Source organism: Trichomycterus rosablanca, chromosome 24 (genome assembly GCF_030014385.1).
Source record: "Trichomycterus rosablanca isolate fTriRos1 chromosome 24, fTriRos1.hap1, whole genome shotgun sequence".
Lineage (NCBI taxonomy): Eukaryota > Metazoa > Chordata > Actinopteri > Siluriformes > Trichomycteridae > Trichomycterus > Trichomycterus rosablanca.
The window spans coordinates 4,489,371-4,516,876 of NC_086011.1; the positions used below are offsets into that span (position 1 = coordinate 4,489,371).

Consider the following 27,506-nt stretch of genomic DNA (forward strand, 5'->3'; position numbering starts at 1 on the left):
GTCATTATGTATTTAGGGTAACAGGTACTTTGGGGATAAAGACATTGGTGTGGTATAGAAGAAACAGAATAAAATATTGTTGGTTTCTTCTTTTTGTGAGGATATTAAATGAGAAGATCCACCTAATAGGTTTTTTAGGTTTTCATGGAATATTACAGGATATAGGAAAGCTCAGGAGAGAGGACTGGCCACATGGATGCAACATCTAGTTCCAGTCAAATGGTACAAAGTTATGATTGGCTTCCTCTAGGATCACATAAGACTGTTAAAAGTGACAACTAGGATTGGTCTTCTGTGTACATTAAGTTCAAATAAAAATAATAGTTAAAAAAAAAATCAGTATCATTTATTACTTATTGTCTTTCTTTTGTTTTTAATGTATCTTAAAACCTCAGAGGTAGAAAAGTGCTATATTTCAACTGAGAATGCAAATAACTTACTGAATTAGATGTCTGTGGAAAAGTAATAATAATTACATTCTTCCAGTTTTTATTACATCCTGTCATCTGCCAACGTTTTATTGGGCATTTGTATTAGGATCTCATTTTATTATGACCTGTAGGTTGCATGTAAAGTAAAAAGCTGCCATTTAAATGAGGAATGTGGTATGATTTTCACCTGTAATGGTTTATAATATATAAATGCTAATGTCCAGTTTTTTTACTGTATGGTCATAATAAATAAAAAAGCACCTGAAAGCATGAAGTAAAAATGTTTTTAAAAATCTAACATTTACTTTTAGTCACTGAGCTAGAGAATGTTATACATAGCACATATATATATTTTGATGAGAGATTCTGATGAGAACTTCTGTATGATGCTCTTCAATTGTTAATACAGGTTAAGCCTTACTGTTTGGGTACATTTATTTATTTATTTACTTAAAAATAAAAATAAGAGGAAAGACGTGTAGTTGAAAATTGGCTCATTATTTACTGCAGATGATCATATGGACATGTTTCTTTACAGTGTCATAACCATATCTAAGGAAATAGTCAACTAAAGCTTTGTTGCTTGTTTGTATAAATGGTGTGTAACATTCCTAGATTTTAACTATAACTTCTGCTCAAAAATGGAATTAGCTAATGATGTACAAAGTGAGAAAGCGATTCAATAATTATACTTACATAATTACAACAACTAGAAAAAACAATATCAATAGAAAATGGAACCATTTTTCAGGACACTGGAATTGAATTGAATAATAGCTATATACAGGGTATACACTCGGTCATTAATCCCAGCAGTCATTGGTGTACCAGCAGGCACACAGAGGGCATGTTTGGCCCACCACAGTTCTAATAAGGGGCAGCAAACTAGTGGAAATGACCGCTTGAGTGATTTTTTACATAAGAGACATCAGGACTGGTGAAGAAGTCAAACACATGAACATAACAGGATTCCATCTGGTTCCAGGTGAAGCCGTTTGTAAAGGTCTGTGTAAGTGATCAGTAGGCCTGTCCTGTCTCCACCTGTAGCAACCCAAGTACAGCAGAGTGATCACTCAGCTTCATCCTCCTCTGGGTGGACAGACTCACGTTCTTAGCCAGGTAGTCCACCGCACCTACGAAACACACACACAGGCACAAAAGAGTCAGGAATGATTTTAAAGGATTAAACCAGTGTTTTACTAACTAAACCCAATCCATCACATCTGTGGAATATGAATAATTATGACATAATAATTCTGATATTACACTGTAGTAAGAAATGGAAAAAAATACTTGTGGAAACAGATGAGATTATGTTATCATAATACATATCCGGAAAAGTGTAGGTAATATCTGGTAAACTCTGGTAAAAAAAAAAATCATATAATTAAAACAGGATATTGTTTAGGTTAATAACAACAAGAAGTTCTGACAATGCCGTTGATCTAAGCTAGCATGGTTAAAAGGTTTTGTACTCCTACAGATGTGGAATGTGTACAGAATTTAGAGGGAGGCCTGTTGGTGTAGCTTTGTTTACACTTTACATGCTTTAAAAAGACATTTTTCAAATGTGTAAACCTGTGACAAGATCACATCTGGCTCAGCGAGAGTCAACAATGGTTACTGGTGTATTCCTCAGAAAAAAGTAACATATATAAGATTGAATGTTAATTTATAAATGTACAAATACATTTACAATAGCATTTTACAAGTGTATGTACATGTTTACTGATTTAATGTATAACACTATACTTCTATTTTGGCCCACTTATGTTGGCAGCACAATACTGGCATAAACAAAGCAGAAAATCATGGTCCCATTCAGTGGGATGTGAATGTGTGTGAGGGTCTGCTTACATGCCACTCTTTATTACTCTTGGCATCTCAGATTTCATGCTGCACACTCCTCACTCCCTCCTTCATTTTCCCCATTAAAGCCCTTTCATTCATCCCACCTTCATTAAGCAGCCCACATCGCTCAATCTCACTGATAATTAAGCTGACACTTGCTCATCAGCTTGCCTTCATCAATGCCCCATTTTCCTGTCAATCCGATGTTATTTTGACAAACACGGATACACACTTAACACGCTCGCCTCACACTGAGGCAATAGGTAGAAACACCCTGGTTTGACTGCATCAGCCACTGATTATGGTAATTCAATCAATCAGTCCTGGCCTGCAGTGTGTGTTTTTACCTAGTGTGTGTAAGAGGGAAAGCAAAAGAGGTGGATAGGAGGACATTGGCACCCTGAGGGCACTTAGTTGGCTTTGAAGCATCCCAGTACTCATTTCCCAGCCGAGAAAAGCATGGTGTGACGAACTGAAGAGCCTGCAGCCATGGATGAGCTCTTTATCAGGAGCATGTGTGTGTTCCTCTGGCCACAGGGGTCATAAAGGGCAGTGAGGTGGTCAGTGATTGACACATTCAACACTGTCATCTTTAAACAATGATCAGGTCTGCAACTGTCTATGAGTCTGATAATAGGACGTCAAGAAAACAGTTATAATAATTAAAAAAAAACATCTCAGCACTAATCTAAGGGGCTTTATCGGCTCTTATTGATTAGTAAGTTGTGAACAGATCACCCTCTACCATCATCTTACCAGAATTATGATTGAATTCAATTTTTAGTACAAGTTCAAATTGCCCTCAACAACTACAAACCTATATTTTAATCTTATTAAAGCTGAGCCACTATACCAGTGGTAGTTTAATCCAGCTGAACTGAAACTGATGACATTTTCTGGACCAGAATTTGACAGGTAACACAAGAATATCCTTTTATACAGGTCTAGACTGATGCAGCAGATGAAAAGTCAACACAATTTGCTACTGAAAGCACTTGAAATATATATATATATATATTGTAAATCTGTGAATTCAAAAAAAATAATGCTTTATATTTGCTAAGGTAATTGTTTCTTAAAAATTGATAGAAAAGGTATCAGCTTACTTTGGCCATACTGGCTATACTGGTAGCCAGCTGTGACGGGGTCCATGCTGTAGCTTGTAGCACTGTAAGTGGGAGGGCAGTAAGACTGAGTTGAGGCCAGGCTCTCCACGTTCTTGATGGGGTCCGAGCGCTGGCTGCAGCTGCCTGAAATTGAGCTGGAGGCATCCAGGCTGCTGTGGAGTGGTGAGATGGAGAAATCATGCTGTGGCTGAGAGGCAACAGCGTTTGGGTTTCCCAAGATGCTCATCACCTGCAGGGAGAGATGGATGAAGAGATTAAGATTGAGGTGAAGATTTTGGATCTCATATTTTGGTCTGTACTAGAATAGACTTTTCTAAACAATGTTTTTAGGAAATCCAGTGTACTTTTTGACCACTACTAGCACTGTAGAGCACCAATGGATAAATATGTTCACAAAAATTTGTACACTACACATTTGGATGATGTAGAATACATCTCCAGAATTATTTCTGGCACATCACGATCACGGCCAGTCCTGTCACACCCTGACAGTTAGCTCACTATACCAGAACTCAACAAGCACTGAGGGAGCTCCTAATCCCACCCGCCAGTCATCCCTCACACCCCAGATAATGAATAATAATAAGGTAGGAAACTGCAAAGCGGCCCAGATCGATCCAAGTTTGTGCCCATTCCTATCCACCAGTTGTAGTACTTTAAATAACAAATCACAACAAAAGACCTGCTCAGTTTGTAAGAACATTGCAGCACTTCTCAAGCTGGCAAGTGTACCTAGGTTCTAGGACAGGGTTCTGGGAATAGATAAGACAAAGTTGTTCCTCTTCAATGATGTTCAAGCCTAACTGGCAGCTATCAATACAAACCAGTTTTTTTGCACAGTTGAAGATGAAGAATAGAATAGATTTTAATGAAGAATAACATTTTAAGGCAGAATAATAATGTTTCTAAATAGTTTTTGCTAGGATTTGAATATCATACAATCACACTGCCCAGCTCTATGATAGACATTCAAAGTAAAATGTTTAAAGCATTCAAAATTAAGTGATGCAAGATCAGGGACACAGGAAGATTCAACTGTTTATAGAGGCTTATAAAGTGTTTATTCGTTTAAAAAGACAACACATCTTTAATCACACAGCAGTATATTTGATAGGTTTATCACAACAGCCCTTTAGCATCCCAGGACATGATATCCTAAGAGAAGGAGGTAGAGGAAAATATAAAATGAGTCACAGGATACAGGGATGCTTAAAATGATCTTTCTCTTTTCTTCCACATCAGGTTCGTGTTGCCTCTTTGCTACGCTGCACTGGCCTTTGGCCTCCCTGACTGCTAAACCAATTAGCCTATCATGGAGCTGCTTAAACAGACAGGCAGGCACAACCTGCTTGCACTTCCTGCTAACACACACTTCACCTTAACGCCATTCACTAAATATGTTTACCCACAGTTCACCTCCTCGCAAAATAGCCGCCGGTGGGAAAAATATAAGAGCGGCTATTTGAGCAGCATTTATGTTCAGCGTCTGCTGCACACACTCCCCGGAGAAGCAGCATGAATCATATTACAAATAATATTTGACAAATGCTTCTCCCAGGAAATGTAAAGCACTTGAGGCACAGCACAGATGAAAAACTGGTTCAACATTTCCTCATGTTAATTCTATTAGCATTTCCTCTCATACACACATCACACATGTGGCATGAATTCATATAAGCCAGAGAATCATAGCACTTCCTTTCAAGACACATACAGAGTTGATGTTGCCATACAGAGAAGACATTTCCAGATCAAAATGGATTAGCAAGAATGTAAAGGTGTTTTGTTGTGTTATTCAGTGCAGTGGTATGTAAGTAGAAGTGTGTGTATGAAATTCACTACTGTCTGTTAGATTTACATTTACTTTTTCAACATTTAGCAGACACTTTTATCCAAAGTGACTTACAGCACTGTGACAGTATATTGTCCAATCAATTGAGGGATAGGGGCCTTGTTTAAGGGCTTGGCAAACTGCTGAACTCTTTCTGCAGTCAGGAGATTAGACCCTTTAGCTGAGCCGAGATCTCATTACAAATCTACTCACCACGGGATGCTAATGTGTCTAAATAAACAAAAATCAATAGCAGTACGACTCTAAATCTGATTTGAGAGCTACGTGTAATCTTACATATCTCCAGTTGAAGTGGGAAAACAAGCACCCCAGGCCACCGGTGGCTATCGCTACTCTGACACTGATAAAAGCTCCGGGGCACAGACGAAAAGATAAGTCTAAGTCTACGAGATAGAGCTCAGCAAGCTCGTCTTACTCCCTCCTTCCACCCATACTTCCACTCATTTCTTCTCTTTTCTCCTTTTCTCATTCGGTGTCCGACTTTGATGGGCAGTGTGCGGAGCAGATAACTGGTGCCAGGACTCCAGTGTTTAAAGGACAGAGCCTCGGGGCACTTCCCCCCCCCGTCTCCCTATAGATTACTCCGTAAATCATAATACAAAAAACTAATTAATTCTTCCAACTTCTGAGACGATCCAGCCTGCGGCATCCGAACGCACAACTGCAAATTAATACAATGTGCATCCTTTCAGATAAACAAACAGTCCATTTGTGAGACACAAAAAGGATGCTTTCATACCCACCAAATTCCCCTAACAGCCAAATTATTTATTATACTTTACATGTGCCAGCTAGATTACATTTTCTCAAGTGGAATTTGGGCTATAAGAATTATAGATAGACTGCAGTTTTTCTAAAATGCTATTTTTAACTTCACTAAATTTTAAATCACGCTCAGACATGTTAGTAAAAGACACATTAACCAAAAGTGGATCAACCTTTAAATTAATAGTTTAAAATTGCAGCTCAATTTCTTATATTTATAAATCAGCTTTGGAAGGTTTTAAAAACTCAATATGCTCAAGAATCTTTGAAATGACATGTATTTATATGGCTATGTGCAATATTTTACATTTTTAAAGCTAATTTAATAAATGAATAATTGATTATATATGTGACGCTGTATATTTAGTACACAATTTCAATGCATTTATGTATTTTAATTAACACATCATAGTCAGCAATGTGGTGGGTCTGGAGAATCTGGTGGGACAAATAGTGTGAATGTCCAAGCATAAATGGAGATACTTTAAAATAAATAAATGTTTTAAAAATTAAACATTTTTAAATGTTAAAAATAGTGAAACTTTCTGGACAAAAGTTAAAACCTTTAAAACAAATGTTTTTTAAACTTCATGTAATGCAGCCTTCAACAAGTGACTTTTATATTAGTGTTATGAACCAGATTGACCTTTGTACAGCAGTGACGAGGTCAGAGGTCACCATTAGACTGGTTTTCAGGTCAATTTAATGTGTTTTTATTGGTTATTATTGGGTGTCCACTATAACAGGTTAATAATAAAATCTTAATAGATTGATTTGTTAACAGGTAAAAATCGTAAAATGTAAAAGTCCAAATTATAAATAAACTTCTAACCATAATTATGTCAAAGAACTCTTGTTTTCTTAAAAGTAATTCAGCACAAATAACAACAAATCACAGTTTACAAAATGAAAAATAAAAAAATCATTGATCATGAATTCAGGTGAGCTGGATAAAAGTAACAGCTAAAATTGACCTGTTTTACCAAAATTTACTCTTGATGTCATCACCTGCCACCAAAATTGTACCTCCATTCCCCCTACACATGAAACACCTGATCCCAGGCTGTGAAAATAAAATAAATGCAGTGTGTTATAAAAAGCTGTTCTAGTGGATGTTTGGAGTTGAGGTAGTGGAAATAGATGGTGAGAGTGGAAGCAATACTCAGACAGAGAGGTTTGGTGATGACGGGGGTGTCGAGTACAAAGGCTTCTGTAAGACTGAGTTTGCCTAAGGGCCAGCCTGCCTGCAGAGAAGATAGCGATACCAGTCACTCTCAATACCAGTGCCAAACACACAGTCACTCCTAATCTGGCAATCAATGGATTATGGGGACCTTGTTGTCACTAACTCCCCCCTCTACCCAGTCCTCAGTGCCCTCCGGTGGTACCTTCAAGTTTAGCAGAGGTCAGGGGGGCGAAGTGCGGAAAATTTGCTCTCCGAGTGAGCGTGAGCTGCTGCAATGAATGTTAGTTATCGGAGAGGAGCAGAACAACATCTCGCACCTTCACTGATCAGTCAGCCTGATAGCTGCCTCAGCTGGAAATGAGGAGAGATTTTATTGCAGATTTTTTTTTACAGTTGTTATCTCACGGGTGTAAAAGAGAGTCCAGAGGGGGCGATTAGAGTCTGAAATAGGAGATGCCATAAATAAGCATGTTATATTATTTAAATCCATTCATTTACTAACCTGATGTACAACTGATACTCATTCTTTAGGGTCAGCATTTAGCCTGAATGGGGGCACAGGTCCAGAATAAAGACCTACGTTTTGTCTAGAGTATGCCTAGTTTTCTAACTTACAGGGCAATTCAATCCTATATATCCTACATTTTTAATTCAAAGAAAAAAAAAAGTAGCAGTTATTAAATGTGTGTGTAGTTTTAGATTTTCTGCAAGTTTTAGTTGCCAACGTTTGCCAGTGTTTGATGTGCCGGCATGTATTAAGAACGTTTCTTTTTTTGTCATCAATAAAAAGTTGGTGGAACATGTAGTGACACTACACACAGTCAGATAAGCTTTATAATGGCATGGTCGTAAAGGCTGTCATACAAATAAGAAGCTTTTGATGTTTCACTGATAACATAAGCAAAATGTCACATTGCACCTGAAATCAATCAACCATTTCAGTACAAAATCAGCCCCTTTTATTATGTAATTTTATTAATTTAATGTTAGCTTGGAACATTTGATGAGATAAAATTTAGCAATTCTGCTGGACTGTCAAACATTACAACAAAAATCCTACAAAGTACCCAATCTACCCACTATGGCCTTGTGCTGGCCTCATATTGTCCATTCATCAACTGGTAATCAGACATCTGCTGAGAAATCTAGCACGCAAAATTCTTGACCGCAGCCCCCTACTTTGCAGCACAGCCCCCATCTGAGAAGACAAAATGACTATTTAAAAATAACAGTGGTTGCATAAATTCAATTAGAGGGCTTTTGGTCACGGTGAAAGGCAAGCGCAGGGCAATTAAGCAGCCTGGGAGCTCTGAGCCAAGCAGACTGGTGGCAGGGAGCAGATGACAGGGGCAGTGCTGGGCGTCAGTGCCTTAATTGGCCACACTACATTAATCAAAAGTGAAAAGAAGCTTCCGTAGAAGAGAGAGTGAAAGTGAGAGTGAGAGCAAGAGTGAGGGAAGACAGACAGGAGGGGCAAGTGGGGAGACAGAAATGAGGAAGGAAAATAGAGACTGACCTCAGAGACGCTGAAGGGATGAAGGCAAGGTGTGATAATTGTGTTCAATTAGGCCCCTTATTGGCACTGACAGAATCTGGGCACTGACAAGCGCGGCACAGATGAGAGCGATTAGCGGGCATTGGAACAAGCTGTCACTCCTCACAGGCTGCTAACGGCATGAAACAGAATGCTTTTTCCTCTTTCTTTTTCTTACATGATTAGACTGATATTTCACACTTACCCAGTGCTAATCACATGGTGCTAATAACACCGCAAGCTTAGCCTCTCTGCATCCTATTCATGAATGTATGTAATAGTCAGCTGCTTTATATCTGCTAGCATATAAAGAACTTTTACAGAGAGAATTATCGTATAAGGAGAGTCATGCTATGCTCTCCATGAATGATCCACCGCTCATATAGGTGTCTTGACCAGGTTGCGTTTGCACCAACAATGAGAAACCCCATCAACCCCCCTGCCTCAGGCACAGCCAATTGTGTTTGTCGAGTACTGGACCAGTCCAGAGTCGAGCCTTGACGATAGTAGGCTAGTGTATTAGAACTTTTTGCTCAGTTATTACAGACTTTGTAGATAAAAGTAATGTAATTTTTGATCTACAACTGTACTGACTTAGTCTAACTGTTGCTTACTGTTCACATGATGGTAAAGTGTGTAAGGGAACAGAGAGGCTCACTAAAGGTCTGATAAAACACATTACCTTTCTCTCTTGGGGCCCATGGTGAGATACTGAAGTGCAAACTAAGCGACATGAGTTTAAAGCGAACAGACCTGCACCTAACACAACTGTTCAGCAACGGGTTGCCAGAGAACCAGAGGTTAATATGTCTTCTATTGGGGAGCAATCGCCTAGAGTGGGGTGGGTGGGGGTGAGGTGAAATCCTCTATTCTGTGCTGCTGATATGCTTGAGTGACTGCAGGATGGATTCAGCCACCAGGAAAAGTGGCTCATCTTTAAAAAAAAAAATACACACACCTTTCACTCTTCACCGGTGCCTCAGCCAAATTAAACGGCACATTTTATGATTCCAGATGAGTGCTTTCACTCTAGTATAGGCATGAGAGAAAAAGAGAGAGAATGTTGTGAGGTGAGGTGACTGAGGAGCTGACAGAACAGGGGGTTTGTTTGCTAAAAGCGGCAGGGGAGCGTCCCAGTGAAAAATGTCAGGTCAAATTATTCTTGACAGTGTTCATATCTGCACCTCATAGCCGTAATTACATGTAAATAAATAGTGAAATAGCTCTCAGCTGGAGGCAAAGATTGGAGGGGCGAGGCCGCGGGGCAACCAGCTGAGCGGCAAAACCAACACACATTTATTCTGACTTGATACACAATAAGGGCAGCACAGAAGAACATGTTGCAACTGAGGGATTTAAAAAACAATTAATTACTAAAGATAATGACAAAATACTAAAGATAACGCTACATCTATTTACACATGGTAAATGATCAGAAAGATCCTTTAAGCCCATGACAATGTTAAGCTTGCTTGACAGTGGACAGTCAAGTCAAGTCTATTTTATTTGTATAGCGCTTTTTACAATGGACATTGTCTCAAAGCAACTTTACAGAATCCAGGACCAACAGATACAAAACCCCATTAGTTTTGGTGTTACCAATGTTCCAGCAGCTTTAATTTTATGACAGAGTTGTTTTTGGTGATTCCTAAATTACCATCTCTGCCCTTTCTGACTAATATAGTATATAGTATATAATATAGACTAATTTTGTCTTAGAATATGGTAGTTTTTTTTACCTTGGAAGGAAACCACTGTTCCATTTATATTTGCACGGTACAGTCACCAACTAACACCATCAAATTTATGATATTTTAGAACCTTGAAAAACAAGAATGTGCGTGACGATGCCTATTCTGTAACAACTGTGCATACTGTGCATACTAGTAGTACACCTGTGAATTCGATAAGGGTTACATTGTTATGTCCAGATGACTGGCATCTTCTGACACTAGTCCAAGGATTGTTGGCTGGCCAAGACTTACTGATGTGAGGACATGAAGGCTGTGGTGTCTCGTACAGACCAACATACGTTCTACTGTGTCCCAAATGCCAGATCAATTTATTTAAAAATCAATGATGAGGTTATATATGAACTATACACAAACTTTTGCAACCCATTGTGCATAACTGATCAGTCTAATAACATTCTCTGTATGCTGAGTTAAATCCTGCCTTATGAGAGGGATTCAGTAATGTAGATATTAGGTATCACAGGGAGCTAAAATGTAATCTCAGCTTAATCTCAGTCTTGATGAGAGGTCAGCAGTAGAATGGCATTACAGGAGAGAGTGGCGCCTAAGGATTGCAAAAAGCAGAGTGCCAATGAGTGTAAGAGTGAAAATGAGAGTGTGTGAGTGAACTCATTGTGGTATTAATCACATCCATGCACCTGTCAGCATGGCATGTGGAACTAACCGAAAGCACATTGGAAAGGAACGTCGTTCACCCACCAAGGCAGGTTCACCTTGGACAGACTGCGACCCCATGACCCTGTGACCCAATGAACTTGTGAATCTGAGGTGATGGCCCGGTCTGGACATGCCTGAACCCCTGACCTCCACCTGCGTCCACTAGCATATTACAAATCACAACAGTGTGAATATGGTAAAGGAGTCAACATTGCATATGTCAATCTGTAACCTTTACTGCGTCCCGGTCTCTTACTGTAATTGACATTCAAGATACGATCAGTCCGTGTGCACCCTACTTTCCATCAATTTTATTTTGGACCACAGCACACATGACTCCATCTCACTTGTCTCCGTCAACAAATCCCCATCTTTCAGGATTTGCCGGAATTCATATTGGCTGCTTCTGCTAGATAAATGTAAATCGCATTCCCTTATATTTGCCATTTATCAGGATGCGGCAGCTCACTTTCAGCATGGGAAAAATATCTTTCAGCAGGCATACAAACAGCCTTGCATTTAAATAACATTTTTATTGTCCGCCATGGCTTTTTATCTGAGCGATGGGAATATAACTTTATCCTCTCTAGAGGAGCGCAGAGAGAGAGGGAATGACGGAAAGCATTAGAGCAGAAATGTTAAAGCTGGATTTTATGAAATAGAATGTAAAAGTATTTAACAATTAAATTCATAAAATGCATCAATAGTTTGACAGTTCATGCCAAAAAACATGAAGATTAATTCACAATTAATCCAGTCATTTTCTTCTGGCTCTGCACATCTGTAATACTATATAAACCAAAACTGTATATTACTCTTAAGGCCAATATTAAATTTACATTAAATACAGTATCAGTGGGTAGGACCTCCTTTAAAATAGCATTTCCTGTAGCTTTTAATCAGACTTGCACAATAGTGAGGAGAAATTTTAGACCATTTGGGGATTTTTCTTTTACCTGACCAGTGTAAAATATATTATATATAGTATTAAATTAATAAAAAATATAATATTTTCTTAGTTTTAAATAATTTCTATAATCAGTTAATTTGTTATACTGACTTCTTTCTGTTATTTTTCTTCTTTCATGCAATTTTAAATTAATTTATCCTATTTCTAGTGACTGCAAACTGTCCAGGCCGATGTGGCAAAGCAACCTCAATCCTTGCTGCACACTTTAAAACTGGGATCAGATTTTGGTGGTGCTGTTCAATGCCTTTTCTGCAAAAACATGACATTGTGTATTTATGCCAAATAATTCAATGTTGGTCTTATTTATTCTAAGTAAATTGTTCAGAAGCGTTGTGGAAGATACACTGGAAGACATGCAGAAACTAAAAGCAGTAGTTTTGCTGGTGTGTTTCCATTAACCCAGTTATTAGTATTTTAAATCTCTTTAAACTTCTCTCAATACTTGACTTTCCAAGACTCAGCTTTTAAAAGTTCACAAACTTTTGAGTATTAAAATCAAGCTTGTATAAAGCCTTTCCGTTCAGCACTGTGAGCCATTAAATTAGCTGTTTTTTGTTGTTGTTTTTTTTTTCAAACACAAACCCATAATGTGAAAAGTACAGCAGCTTTTGCCTATAGGGTGATTTTGGATAACCTAACCATTTTTTGGCATGCACCCCATTCTGCAAGCCTCTTATGCCTCTTTTTCCATTACAGCAAAACATAAACAGTAACAGCTTTAATGTGCTTTTAATAATTAAGTATCCTTCCCCCCTCATGCATTAGAAGTGTATGGGGAGGTATAAATACAGATATGTGGTGTGCGCTCATCCGCTTTGATAGCTCTCCAGTTGACACGGTGCCCAGCCTGCAGCTTAACACGGGCATGTCTTTAATAACATGTAGTGCACTCCATGTGTATGAGAACACGTGTCTTTTTTAAAAGAGTGCGGGCTAAAAGAAAGCAGGCTCGAGTGTTTCTTAGGTTTTTCCTATTTGTTGGCAATGCCAGGACAGGCTTTCCTAAACATATAGAGCTGTGGAAGAGAAAGAGGTGGAGAATAGTTCATTTGGAGCGTCTTTCCTGTCTTATCTCTGGCAGACAGTTGCGAAGAGCTCAACTGGTTAGAGTTAGAGCGCATGGTGCGGGCACACACAGGCCCGGGGACACAGATCAAAGCACAGTGTGAGTGGGTGAGCCCCCCTAGTGCGGGCCTAGCTCAGTCATACGTCCGTCCAACCACGACGAGGCCTACGAATGATTTTGAGCAAATATTTTGTACGTTCTATATGAAGCTGTATAACTGGTCCCTGAAAAAGCTGCAGCATTACATTAAACACTAATAACACAGAATTTTCAATAAATAATCTTTTACAATTTAAATTCTATGAGGGTTTTGCATGGTGGATCAGGGGTAGTATAACACAGTCACATGAGTTCTGGGGACCTGGGTTTAAACCTCATTCTTCACCCAGTGCAACCCATATCAGGATGAAGTGATTGCAGAGGATGAATTAATGAATGATCTGTTTAATAAAGTTGAATCTCATCACCTAATGTTTTAATTAAGCATCTGTCTGCATCTGCATTTGTAATCAAACGTATTTACTGTACTGAAAAAAATTACTAAAAAAATATAAATAAAATATAAACAAAAAACAAAATAATAAAACAGTAAATACAAATAAATAAATAAACAAAATAAAACATTGTCCTAAAACACAAAATTATGAACCTAACCTATTTTATGCTATTTTTGAGTTAATTTTTGGACTTTGAATCAGTCATAACTGTGTGTCTTTAACCAGTCACATAGCTTAAATTCTATTTATAACCATTCCATGTATGTCCACATACTTTTGTCCATACGGTGCACATGAGAAAAAGTTTCATAAGGCATTTTGTCTCTTTAATTCCAGTAATTTTATTATTAAATGTAATGAGTGTTGTTTAAACATTTATTGATAAGCAACTTCTAGTATTAGTGAGGTTTAATTAAACTGAATTGTTGGTATTCTACCGTCGAGGAAAAGCATTTAAATTGTTGTGTGTATTGACCAACAAGCGCTACAGATGTGCTATATAGAGATTAGGATAAAAAACACTTGTAATTAATTAGACTTCCTGATTCAGCTGCATAATAAACTTTGCAGTCACATTAAAACCTGGTTATTATGCACTGCAGAAACATAACTCAGTTTCTAAACAACCCATCCCTTGCCCTTTCCACCCCCACCTCTGTCCTCCCAAGGAGAAATGTCCTTTGCAGTAAGGAAAAAAAAAGAAAAAAGAACGTTTTCCTTGTTTTTTTCCTCACGTTTCCACCACTGATTGCTGATCTGTTCTTCAATTTCCCCATATTTCTTTTTCTCCCATCCAACACCTGCTGTGCTACAAAATGAAAAGAGGACAAAAAAAGAAGCCGGCCCATACCTCCAGTTCAGCCAAGCAAGCCCTAATAGATCTCATTTTGACACTGCAACGCTCCCAGTCCAAAACCTAACTTCTAACAAGCCACGACAACAACAACTGCCAGCTGTCAAGTGAGGATGGCATTTCCAGCTGACCGTAATGAGAAAATGTCCTGTGTCTGGCTGGGTTATGGAATTGCAAGGTGACTGCGACGAGCGGTCTGGAATCAGCAGGGATCCATTACCGCCGGCCACTGGGGCACCACAACCTATTTGCTGGGAATCACAAAATTTTGGTCAAGCAAGTGTAAGGCCATCTAACGCAGTGGAAGAGTAGAATAGTGAGTGCAGGACTATCTTTACTGAACAGATGTTGTCTGAAGAAGTTCAATTTTGAAGTTATTTTTATCTTGGAAAATGAAGGTGCATGATTTCTTACATTACACTAGCCCACTACCGCTGGGATCCAGGGTTAAATTCCACTGCTGTGCTGTGGGCTGATGGGGCGTCTGCATACAGACATGATTGGCTATTTGAAATGATTCATTATTTGGCATACAACTGTATTGCGCAATAACATTTCTCACTAAGCAACAACAAAAAATGTTCATGTATGGTAATATAATGAATAATTTACACCTATACACCAAACTCATTTACAAATTACAAATATACAGAGATTAATTTGTTCCATTAGTTTTCTTTGGGCAAAAATGGCTATGAATGAAGGTACAGTATGTTTTAAAAAATCTATAACCTATAATATCCTGCATCTAGCATTTCTAGTGTAGCTATAGACTGAACTTTATTGTTAGACGGATATGATTCATAATTAAGCACAAACAGTCCTCACAGGGAAACACTAATAGAATACCAAGCATCTCCTCAGCCCCTTTAAGTTATTGCACACATTGAGCTTTATTGTTGTGTGGAATTTAAAAGATCAATGAAGCAGTGATGGGAAGGATGTGGAGTTCAGCTGTAAGTGACTGCAGCAGATGCTCGACTGTGGTAGGGATTTTGCATTTGGATGGAGCTTTCGTGTGAAAGTGCTGGGACTAACAGCACTGAGAGTTTGAGTTGAGACTGAACTCTGGCTTTTCTGTCAGGCTGGACATATATCTCTCAGGCAATGAGAGGCTGATGGCTCTACCACATGGCCGAGAGAATAAAAAAAGAGTAAGTGCGAGTGTTACCCTTTTTCGATATTTCCCTAAAGCCATTCTTGACTAAATGTGTATAAACACATAAGGACATCGGTATCTAGCTATATTCTGGCAGACCTAGGCTTTGGTAAGACAACACCACTTTGGATTAAATTCCCAAACCACTTAATTACACCACCTCATGATGGCCCAACACCTTACTGAAACACTTTGTGTTGTTTGTTTAGCTTATGGTATTTCCTTAATGTGTAATTAAATTGAATATACAGTATATATATTTAAAATATTGTGTCATTTTGAAAGTTTGTAATAGAATATTTTAATTAATAAAAGACTTATTTTTAATTGTATTCCAAAGGCTGCAAGTGTTAACCAAAAAATATTTATTAAATATTGCTAAAATAGCAGGACAAAGATATTTCCATAGATCTTCCACATCAGTAAAAATGTTTAGTGTGCTACGGCATTGACGCAGGTTGAGCAGAAGAGCATTAGTGCCTAGCGCTGTGATTAACAATCACACCCACGGTAAGGAGCCCATGTTATCCTTCTGACACCAGAGGAAAAGCTCTTTTTTGTCATCAAATCCTTAATTCTTTCCTCTCAAAGAAAAGAGGGCTAATACCAAGAATTGTTTGAGAAAAATGAATAAAAAAGAATCAGACTGAGAAAAACTCACAATAAAACATGTGTGAACAAGGGGGTAATTGTGGACAAATGCAGCATTGAAATTCATTTTCAACTCTTTACACACCCTTTCAATCTTATTTTCTGCTTGTTAGCCACATCTTGTTGGTCAGGGTCAGCAAGACTGCCCAGTATTGATGGGTAATTGTGCATAATTCACTCTTCACATGTAATTGGCATCCATAGTCAGCATTTTTATTGCTCAGTATTTTAAAGAGAACGCTCCACTGCTGAACACACATTTATGAGGTGCCAAAGAGGATAAATTCCACTGTTAGCCAAAACTAAATGTGCAGCCTCACAGATACAAGAATGTAGATGGCATGAACAGAACAACACACATATCTGTTTGTCCTCTGTAGACATACACAAGAACCCACAAAGAGCGTGGATGGCACAGAAGAAATTAACAGCAAAGGCTAATCTAAGACTCAAATGGCAATTAGGACAGCAAAGCATTAAATCACATTGAGTAATAAGCTGCACTACCACGTTTCTCTATAGAGAAACAAGAAAGACAACTAAATGACACAGCATGTATATAACACACCACAGAACTGCCATGTTCAGTATAATATGTCCTTAACAAATACGATTAAACACATTCTAAACATTCCTATAATGAATCCATAAAAATATGAGACAAATGATACTGAAATACTCTGTCATAGCTTATTTTTTTCACCATATTCAGTATTGAGTTATACATGTCAGACTTATAAGTGTGAAGGTCTATTGTCTCCAGTTATAGCAATTTAAAATGGAAATATTTCACTTTTCTATTACAATATTCATGCCAGCAATTATTGTGGCCTTGGGCAAGTATTGGAAGTATGGGTGCTATTTCAAGTGAATTATGTCAAGTGTAACTGTGTGTATTTACAATGTTTGAATATTTATTAAAAGTTTATTGCATGTATTATTATGATTATTATTATCATTATGCTTTTGTATTTAATACATTTTACTGTAAGTAGTTTAATTCCTATAGTAAATTTTAAGCAGTTATATAATTAAGTGCATTTTCTGCATTATATTATACTTGTATATATTTGTATATATTTTGCTATATTATTTTAGACTACTTAGTCTAAATTTGTTTTTGATATATCAAAATGTTAAAAAAAAATGTCCAAAATGTATGATTCTTTTATATTTTAAAATAGATCCTCCGCAGTATCAAAAAAAAGTTCTAAGCACTACAATATTTTAATAACCCTTTTAAAACAAAGTGGGTTTTGAATAAATAAAGGTGAACTATTCACATTAATGTGTTCTTTTCATATTGCACCCACATTTAGGCACAGAGAGAACTATGTTTTAGACTGACCTGTGGTGAGAGGCCGTTGCTGACTGGATTCATGTGGTTGCTCGAAGCTGAGGGGTTCATGAAGGTTTCTGAGTAGCTGGAGAAGGTGTGACGATTGGATGAGAGACCATAGGCAGAGCTACTGTCAGCTGAAAGCCCACCCTGATGCATGGATGAGGGTGGTAGAGGCTGTGGTCGATGCAGAGTGCTACTGCAATCTAAAACACACATGTTTACTACATTAGGAAAATAATGCAACACTTGTGAATTAAGCTAAATAAAAAAGTTAATAAAATGGATTTGTACCCTGGGAAAGTGCTGTGCTATGATAGTTGGTCTCTGGAAGCTGATAGGTAGGCAGGGTTGGCATTCCAGTAGGTGGAAAACCTCCAGGCAACAAGTGGTTGAATGCTGCCAGCTGATTGGCTCCAGCCTGTTTGCGCCATCTGGCTCGTCGGTTGCTGAACCACACCTGGAAATAAAAAAGTAAATTTTAAGTCCTGCCAACCTTGCCTACTAATGGATGTCTATGGTCTCTGGTGACATTATTGGCAAGGACCTAATGGGCACTAAAATTGCACGGTGAACGCCATTAAAAGGTGAAAACCCAGAATGTTTATCTTAATGCCATAACAGCACACAGTGTGAATGACTGAGAGAGCGTCCCTGTGGAAAACAGAGTTTAAACACACAGTGAGACCTCTGTTGTTCTTCCCAAGTGGCTGAGGCTGTGATGTGTGTACACAAGCCTCCCTAAGCTGTTATCAGACATGCCAAGCGATTATAAGGTCGGAGGTAGGGCACACAGATCCCTATACCACACATCCTTCCAGTTTATCATCCTGCCATTTTCAGGATCACCTCATAGAACTTTGAAGGAGCTAAGTATTATTGTATTGTGTTTTAAAGGAATACTGAAGTGTTTTACCTGTAACTTATGTTTGATTACCACAATTATTTTCATGTAACTGTTTGCCTGTACTGAAAATATTATGTAGGTGAGTAAGTAAACTCTTACTTTAGTAAGACAAAAACACTTTAATTTTGAAATCATGTTCATTCCATTTAATTTTTTGCGGCTAAAATCCAAATGTTATATTAAGCATATAGTGCACTATTTAGTGAAAAATAAGTTATTTGGGAAGCAGCATGTTTGTTTAAAATAGTGTTGAATTTATGTGTCTCAGCTACAGAAAGTTGAACATGGTTATTTGCGGTTGAGGTTACCAGATTTCAACTGTTGCAAATCCACTCAGAAGGGGGAATCTAAACACCTAAACTAAACACTGACCTAAAAACTAGAGAAAACTGACATCTGCCTTGGTGGGTGGGTTAATAAATCTAATCATTTATAACCAATTTGAAAAATTACAATTTCTTTTATTTTTTATTTTCATCAACCACTTGGTATCTTGGTCAACTATGAAACACTGGGCATAAGGTAGGCTCCAATCCATCGCAGGGCTTCGTCCACTTCCTCCCCTCAGACACAGCCAATTATGTCTGTGTAGATGACTGGCCAGCCAAAAGCTCTGGGCTCAAAATTGCATAAAATGTTGTTTTTAACCCTACATTTTGTGTCACTTTCTATTTAGATGCTTATTAATATTTGAAAGCATTGAAATACCAAACTCTTGCCAGACATTGCCTATGATGCCAATATTTCACCTTGGTTTTAGTACAATGTTTTGGAAAAATAGTTTGTGGTTGATATAAATACGTTGCAGGCGTAGCGATGAAGTGATTAGGTTGAAAAAAGGTTGAAAATAATGTAAGTGAATGTGTGTCTCTCAAAATAAATAAGTAACCCTTTGTGATCCAACTCTAAAATAAGCTCTCACAGAAGCGTTGAATCTAGACGCTTCTCTTTAACCAAAGGTAATTTACACATTGTAAAAAGGCTTCTGCTTCACCGAAACATGAATATAATTAGAGGTTGTGAAAAGCACTGGCCCGTACAGACGGCAACCTGTTCTGTTTCACCAGGACAAGGCCAGGGTCCCTTGTGCGTCAAAGGTTGAACGACATTGATCTATGCTTTGCACTGGCAATTCATCCACACTTAATACACTGTCAGCGCAGTTCATCTACTGTTGTGTTTCAAACAGCCCAGTCCATTGTAGGGGCAGATGAAAGAGTGGGACAAAGGCCCCTCAATACAGTGGACTAAACACTGGCCACAAAGAGTAGGCGTCCCTTTTTTAAACAGGCTTTTAAGAGTTTCACTTTCATGGTATGCACACAAGGACACACTCTATTCTGAGGCAGTGACACTGCAGACACACTCGACAAAACACACTCGACAAAACACACCCCACCCTACCTACCCATCCCTTCTTGTCGGCCTCCCCCTTTTCCCAAAGTGGTATTTATATTGTCTGTGTGCAAAACTGTCAGGCTGCTAGCAGCTAGCATCTCATTCAAATCTGCTTCAATGGATCTTTAGCGTTTGATTCAACCAAAGATGACTCTTACCCATCTGTCAAGTGCTGGTTTCTCTCCATTATTCTTTACTAGCTGAAAGCCACACCCACCCTCCCCCTACATTCAGCCTCATTTAAAAAAAAAGTGTGAGGGAGCTACTTTTCTCTTAGTCCTGAACTTTAATTTAAGCTGCTGTGGCAGGCAAATGCTCCAGCAGGCTTCATTAGTAAGCGCTGGAGCGGGTGGCTAAACCTAAACTGATCTCCAACTGGGGCTGAACAAACAGTTTGCCTTGGGCTTCGAAGGCTGGGATGCACCACTTCCTCTTCCTAATTGGCTCCAAAAGGCAGCCAACCCTGCCCTGCCATCTGACCTATGACACTATGACCTTACTCTTGACCCTGCCAGCCTTTCATGTCCACACCAATTGTACTTCTTCAACACTTTGGCTCAGTCTCAAAATGTACACTTTACACTATATGCCTACTTTATACACTTAACAACACAACACTGTACATTTTTTACCTGTTGCAGATTAGATTTATTCTGAGACAATATTTCTAGACCCTGTGCTCTGACCATGTGCTCCCCTTGGACAGATCAGCTTCTTCTGATTAGGGGTGTCTAAATGAATTTACAGCCAATACTTTCAGTAAGGAGTGGCAACCTTTGAGGTACACAGGTTAAATGCCAGAAGCCTTTTGTTCTATATAGTTAAAGCTGCTGAACACTGAGCTCTATATAGCCATAATGCAGATGAAAGACAAGAAGAGCTGACAGAATTGCTAAATGTCTCTCTGTAAGGATGCTGACTGGGTTCAGGCCACACCAGTGGTATTTCTTTGCTGGATTTAGCACTCAGCTCTGGAACCCAATCACAAAGTCACCTTGGATGGATTCCTCCATTCTACAATCCACCCTAATTCTTCCACTGAGACCCAGCTCAATCCTTTTCTCTACAAAGACCCTCACCAGCTCTCTGGGTATTGAGACTACTGCTGCCTTCGGGACAGTCTTGGGGACGAACATTAGGTGAATAGGACACTGCATATACAAAATGTATAAGTGTACATGTAACAATGTACACTTATACATTTTGGGGTTTCTTTCCAAATTACACCAAAATTGGAAAGAAATCCCAAACTGTCTGCTTATGTTAAAAGGAAATTTGTCCATATAGTAAGATATGGTTCGAACCACCAAAAATCAGACCTGCCTTATATTAAACCGTTTATTGTCGATCACATGGATGAGGAATGTACTAGGAGCAGTGGCAGGTTATAATGTGTTCATTTGAAGCAGGGGTTTCTTTCTTGCACAGCAGTATCTAAATCCATAACATTATAAAGTGTGTTCTTTATTTAGATAAGGAAGTTATTTTTTTAATCATTTAGCCACAGAAAAAAAACAGTTGCTCCCTTAGCATACATGTCCTCTACTTGTGTATGTAAACTTTTGACTTTACCTGTACATAAAACAACAGTAAGCAGTAATTCTATTGTTAGATTTTGTAGCCTCTCGTTCTTCCTTTCTTAGCCAGACTGGCACTATGCTAATTAACATAGCTGGGAGTGAGAATCACAGTAGAGTAGGATTAGCTTGATAAGTATCAAAGAATAAAGAGAGACTGAAAGCAAGTCATTTGAATTCTAATAATAAGAAAGTGTTCGAACATTCACACTGAAGCATTGCAACAATTTTGCTCTTCTGCCATCTACATAAATCCTATTTATTCTTTTATAGGACTTAAGCTTTGACTCTGAGGAGCAGGGCTTGCCTGTAAGGCTGGGTGGGATTTCTGTTATGCCGATTCCCTTCACAATTCAGCCTATTCTTCCAATAATCTTAACATTGTTTGATTCTTGTTGATTTTTTATAAAGCACTTGTTAAGAGCTGGATATGTAGCAGCATTACTGAAGTAGCTTAAAGATAATAACTGCTGCTGAGTCTTTAGTAAGCTAGTAAGCTAGTATTTAAATGTGGCATATCAATGCCAGCTAATGCTTTCTGCCATTCTAAATTTCTTTCACTGTGCTAAGATGACAGGAGTAGTTGTAACAAGATAAAGTCCTCCTGACTGCTGGATGCTAGCATAAAGACGCCAGCTCAACTCATAGTTTAACTTCTTGCCAAATTGATTTTAACGGTTCATAAAAGGCATTGCTTATAGCTTATTAGATTCCTCGAACTATAATAGATCCATGCAGAGTGTTCATTGGTACTGAAAAGGACGTCTGTGTAACAGAACCAGAAAGCATCCGTGACTTTCTGATGAGTGCTAACAGAAGAGGAGTCTGCTAGATTCCTTAAATACATCAGTCTGAACGAGAGGAGAATGTAATTTACTTTTACTGGAAGAAGAACTTGATTTGAAGTGAAACAGCCGGTAATTTTTTTGGTTCTTTTCCTGTTGCCTGTAGTGTTTATTTTAAAGCACCCCACTCTTACATTTAACACAGCTAGCATTTCAAAGTAACAAGGCTTAGTGTACATCTCTGTTAGATCTTCATCTCAGCTACTGTTGAGATTTGAGACTGAAGGGGCTATGGTAGGATCGGTTATACCATCAGTCTTCCGGCATCTTGTCATGCCAGTGTGGAACTGATATGGATCTAATCCTGCAGTCTGTCAGTTTGGGTGATAAAACTACAGTAGAGATCCTAATGAAGATAGATGGGAAGAGAATTCCTGTTGGAGGGGGGTTGCTCAGGACCTGACACTGGAGATGCTGCTGCACAGTAAGCAAATGGTTTTTGGGTTATCAGAGTAGTCAGTTCTCACTGATGGTAATGTCCATGCAGAGATATTTTATCGCTGTGGGTGTGTACTTCAGATTTGAGCAGCAGTATGAATGTAGGTCCCCTTAAAGGTTAAACTGAAGTCTTTGGCTCTGGCATTTTTTTCTTCTTATGATTTTTTATTTTTTTTTATTCTTAGCATCCATTTAGAGTCTGATCTCCACCTTCAGTCTTTTTACTGCCCCTGGGTATGAATAGACACCAATCTGAGATAGTATTGATGTTTTCAGGTGTATGAAGAGGACATCCTTAGCTAGGATTACTAACTTTAAATGTTCCAAAGCAATTTGTTGTTTGCCAGATTCAGTCATCAAACTCAGGGATTCTTATCAATTCAATACTTTAGTTACTTTAGTAATCTTATTTCTTGAGAAATACAGATCCGGTTGAACTCTACTGAATTAAGTTGTAAACACAGGTACTATCACTAACCTCATTCTTATCCCCAACCATTTTCTTTCTATGTCATTGGGTGAAGGGAGGAATAGAAAGCACATGTTGAACAGATGATTCAGGGGTGGAAAAGCTCCTCTTTTGGTCTCTTTCTCAACCCACTTGCTTGTTCTCCATCTCTACAAAACAAGTGCTTACTACATAAAACCTATGCTCATATAGTGTGCATCAGCCAGAATAAGGTATTCCTGTCCCTGGATAATTGCAGTTCTTATTTGGGGACTCTTTAAATTAGTGCACTTTTTTGCTTGTCTATTTGAAGTCTGTTTAATAAGCAGCTAAACATTCCAGTCTTTCTTATGATTTCAGCAGATATTCAATTTGTATAGATGGCCTAAAGTAAATCCAGTGACAAAACCACACATGACACAGGGAGGGCAAACAGGGGGCTTCCAAAAAGACCACATTGTCAATGGCCAATCTCCCCAAGGGCACCAGCTAAACAACCCTGAAGAGCTACTGTGGATATTATTTATTTGGTTAACTTAGTTGCTTAATTAGGATGACCTTTAAAGAAAATTAAGTTTGAGTTGACCTTTGAAGATTCTTAAAGCGGCTACAATTAGATTAAGAGGTAAACTCTATTAACAAATTACTGTATATCAATGACAAATTCCTTAGCTCTTCACATGACATCTTTTAGCTCTAATATCCCCGGTTGAGAAGATACTTTGTGCATTTAAAATCTTACCCTTGCTGCATTTGTATTTTCTGCCTGCGTACGAATACGGATTGGGAACACGGAACGCTGTGATTTTAAGAACCAGACGTACCAGATAAATTAATCATCAATATGCCTCTTTTCCTAAATTAATTTGTCTACAAGGACACCTTAAGGTGTCAAATAATATGAAAAACTAGCATAATTCTTTCCCATCCTCCCATGAGTGCAGAAGCAACCATGTAGACGAATGTACCTATGCGCTGGGAGACAAAGGGAGACATATGTGAAATCTGTTACCCATCCTCTAATATCTGTTTCAGTAAAGATGATGAGCTATGGAAATGATGGTCCATGAAGGTCACGGAGGAATCAAACATGGGCTGGGGGCAAAAAGAAAGGTGTCCCGGACCACCCTCCTTATTTCATTTTTTATAAGCTCTTGATTGATTAATGTAGTTGTGGGGACACAGAGTCTCCAATGACTACAAGGAACCTTTGATATCCTAAAAGGTTTACAAGTGGCTGCTGTCTTTCAAGTGCTAAGAGAAGATCTGAGCCAAGATGAGAAATTCATCAGGAATGCGCTTTGTCTATTTGCCCCCAGTCACCCTCTTGCAGTGAACAGCTGCTGCTATAACTCTGCTGTATTTGCCTTTCTGTGCTCCATAAAACTGCAGGGTGCCAGAAATGTCAAAAACCACCTCAGTTAGGCATTGGACAGCATTGGACAAAAAAATTACCAGAGGTTTGTGGGGTCAAAACAATCAGCCATCCATGGATGAGTATATGAAGTGTACGGAGTTCAGTTCGGCTTAGGATGTTAAAACTGTGTGTTAAAAAATGTGTGCAAAAACATGTTCTAGTCCATTTAAGATTAAGGTACGTTATTATGAATTTTGCTGCAAAAAAGGTAGTTGCCCAGTAGTGAAAGTACTTGATATATTTGTCTATTAAATAAATTAAATCTATTTGTCTTATCTTTGTGTAATATGTTTTGTTTAATGATCTAAGATCAGTTAGTGAGACAAATGTACAATTTCAGAGTAAATTAGAAAAGAAACAGTTACTTTTTTACAACAGTGAAAATGGGCCAATGTAAAGAAAGTAGGTGAACCTTTCAAAGTTCTGCTTGATGCTGCCCAGCTGGGTGGTAGGTTTAGCCTGGCACCTCTGCCAGGACTGCCAAGAAGTTAGAGTTTCTATACATCGCAGTGACATGATATAGCAAAGCCATTGGTATCTCACCTGCACCCGAGCCTCAGTGAGTTTGGTCCTCTGGGCGAGCTCCTCTCGGGTGTAGATGTCTGGGTAGTGTGTTCTCTCAAAGGCTTTTTCCAGCTCCTCCAGCTGTTCAGCAGTGAACGTGGTGCGACTCCGTCTCTGCTTCCTCTTCAGCGGCAGATCCGGCTCTGACTCCACATCTGAACCTTCATCTGTACGATTACCTGCAATTCAACAGCATTTTGAGAAAAATAAATAAACAGAAAATGTGGAAATATTTTAAGATGGTTTTAAGCTAGGAAATATGTTACAATTTAGCAAAACCTTATTAAAATGAAAGTCAAGGTTAGGGTGAGGGACAGGTTAGTGTTCATTTGTGTGGTCTAGATAACATACTTGTCTAGTCTTAACCAGTAACTACCCTCTTACTCATACATAGGGGCAATTTAAAATCACCAATCCACTTTCTGCATGTTTTTGGAGGAGAATGGAAAGCAAAGTACCTGAAAAATAGTGTTTATTTATATTATAAGTGTAGTTACTCAAAGTTAGAGACACTGACCTAAGTTTGCAATTTATCTTCTTGCTTAATTTATACGTACATGCACACATATAAAGATTAATGGTCAATAAGCTAACTATACAATGCACGCCCAAAACAGTGCAAAGCCCAGTGAGTGCAATCACAGCAGTATTAATGTTCTTATCTTGGTACAGTACCCAGGCTCCAGTTCATATGGCTTTTATTCATGTGTGGAGTCTTCAGAAGTATAATCCTGCCACTGAGCTCTGGAGGCCTGGGGACAGAGCTGGGAGGGTTATGATAATCTACACAGGACACCTTGCCATTCAACGTCTCCCTTATTCTCTCTGCAGCGGCCTAGGGCTAGCCGCTAAGAGGCAAATGCTTCAAATAAGTATGTTTGATACTGTATTACTTCTGGGCCTTGAATTCCCAAGTCTTTGTGTTTGCTAGAAGAGTTCAAAACGTATTACAACAAAACTGTACATTAGGTTTTTTTTCCTACTGTATACTTCATCGGACATGAGTACAGATTGCAACTGGCAGTTTGCATTTTTGTCACAAAGCAGAGCAGAAGAGCTATGCTTAGTCTCGGAGTGTGCTTTTTGTGATAATTGAGTCTGAAATTGCATCACACTGCATTAAAAGCCACCTCTGTGTATCCGTTGAGCGGGCGGTGAGACGTCCTGTCAGAGAACCCATGATTGTACATTTGTTCGGTGGAGTGTTGACAAGGGGCAGAATATGGAAGTGTTGCTGCAGGGTTTGTGGTCTTGCATCATCCATAGTTAAAAGAAAAAAGGCAAAGAAAAAAAGAGGAGGAAGAGGATTGAAAAAGATATAGAGCCGCGCACCTTCCCCCGCAATGTTACAGCTGTAAACGAGAAGGCAAATCTCCTTTTGAGACCGAGCATGTGCTGTTTTCCGTTCTAGCTGCTTGTGCCACTTCATAGCAGCTTTCTAGCCAGACCACAGAGCAGATCAGCTCTCATCCAACCGCCAACCGACCATTCTGCCAGAAAGACTACAGATACAGCCATGTGCCAAAAACAGGACATGGCCTTATGTGGATTTATGTCTGTCGAAGCACCTGAATTGACAATAGTACTCCAAGCGAAAGGCAACTGTTTTAATATGAAGAACAAGCAAACTGTCTCAGTCTCAAGGCCGATCCCAAGTTTAATTAAACAAGGAATTAGGGGATTATATGGAGACTATCATTACAGGCCACTCGAGAAGTCTTTGGGAAACGTCTTTTTGTCTTGATGAGCCACGGCTCGATGATTCTCAACGGATTACACACGGCCGCAGGACATGAGTGTGCATTCATTAAATCAATTCCTTATTCTTCCCGTCTTTAATAAAGATTGATTTTTCAACTGGCAGACTTCATTCTAGTACAAAATACCCTTGAACATACAAACTTGAATATGTACATAGTCGGGAATATCCCTTTGTTGGCTTTCGTGAGGATGCAGCACAGCGATTTTACCACTAACGTGCCATGACAACACTTGAGACCGACACAGTGGGCTACGGATCACTTTCCAAAGTCACCTCGGCCTCCTGAGGGGGAAGGAAGCCCGTGCTGCTGCGATAGTCCCTGCATGATCCTGCATAAAGATCTTACTAGCTCAAAGACACTCTTTGTTAGCCTTTTTGTAGGCATTTAAACTCACCAGACCTATTCAGTGAGCTTAGACTGACCAGAAATTGGCCTAAAATTTGCCTATTTTAACAGT

At 38.8% G+C, this 27,506-nt stretch overlaps 1 protein-coding gene across 3 annotated transcripts in view; it reads right to left on the reverse strand.

Moving 5' to 3' along the window:
• Nucleotides 1-1,448: 1,448 nt before the first annotated feature.
• The window catches only part of pax7a (paired box 7a), a 47,151-nt gene continuing 21,093 nt past the window's right edge, over nucleotides 1,449-27,506 (reverse strand). For 2 of the 3 annotated variants that reach the window (XM_062987017.1, XM_062987016.1), the window contains exons 5-9: nucleotides 25,266-25,465; nucleotides 17,987-18,152; nucleotides 17,702-17,898; nucleotides 3,389-3,638; nucleotides 1,449-1,564 (exon numbers count right to left, since the gene is read on the reverse strand). In XM_062987017.1, the coding sequence (XP_062843087.1) occupies nucleotides 1,449-1,564; nucleotides 3,389-3,638; nucleotides 17,702-17,898; nucleotides 17,987-18,152; nucleotides 25,266-25,465 (929 nt within the window). The remainder of the gene's footprint in view (nucleotides 1,565-3,388; nucleotides 3,639-17,701; nucleotides 17,899-17,986; nucleotides 18,153-25,265; nucleotides 25,466-27,506) is intronic. The other variant, XM_062987018.1, reaches the window with a different exon arrangement.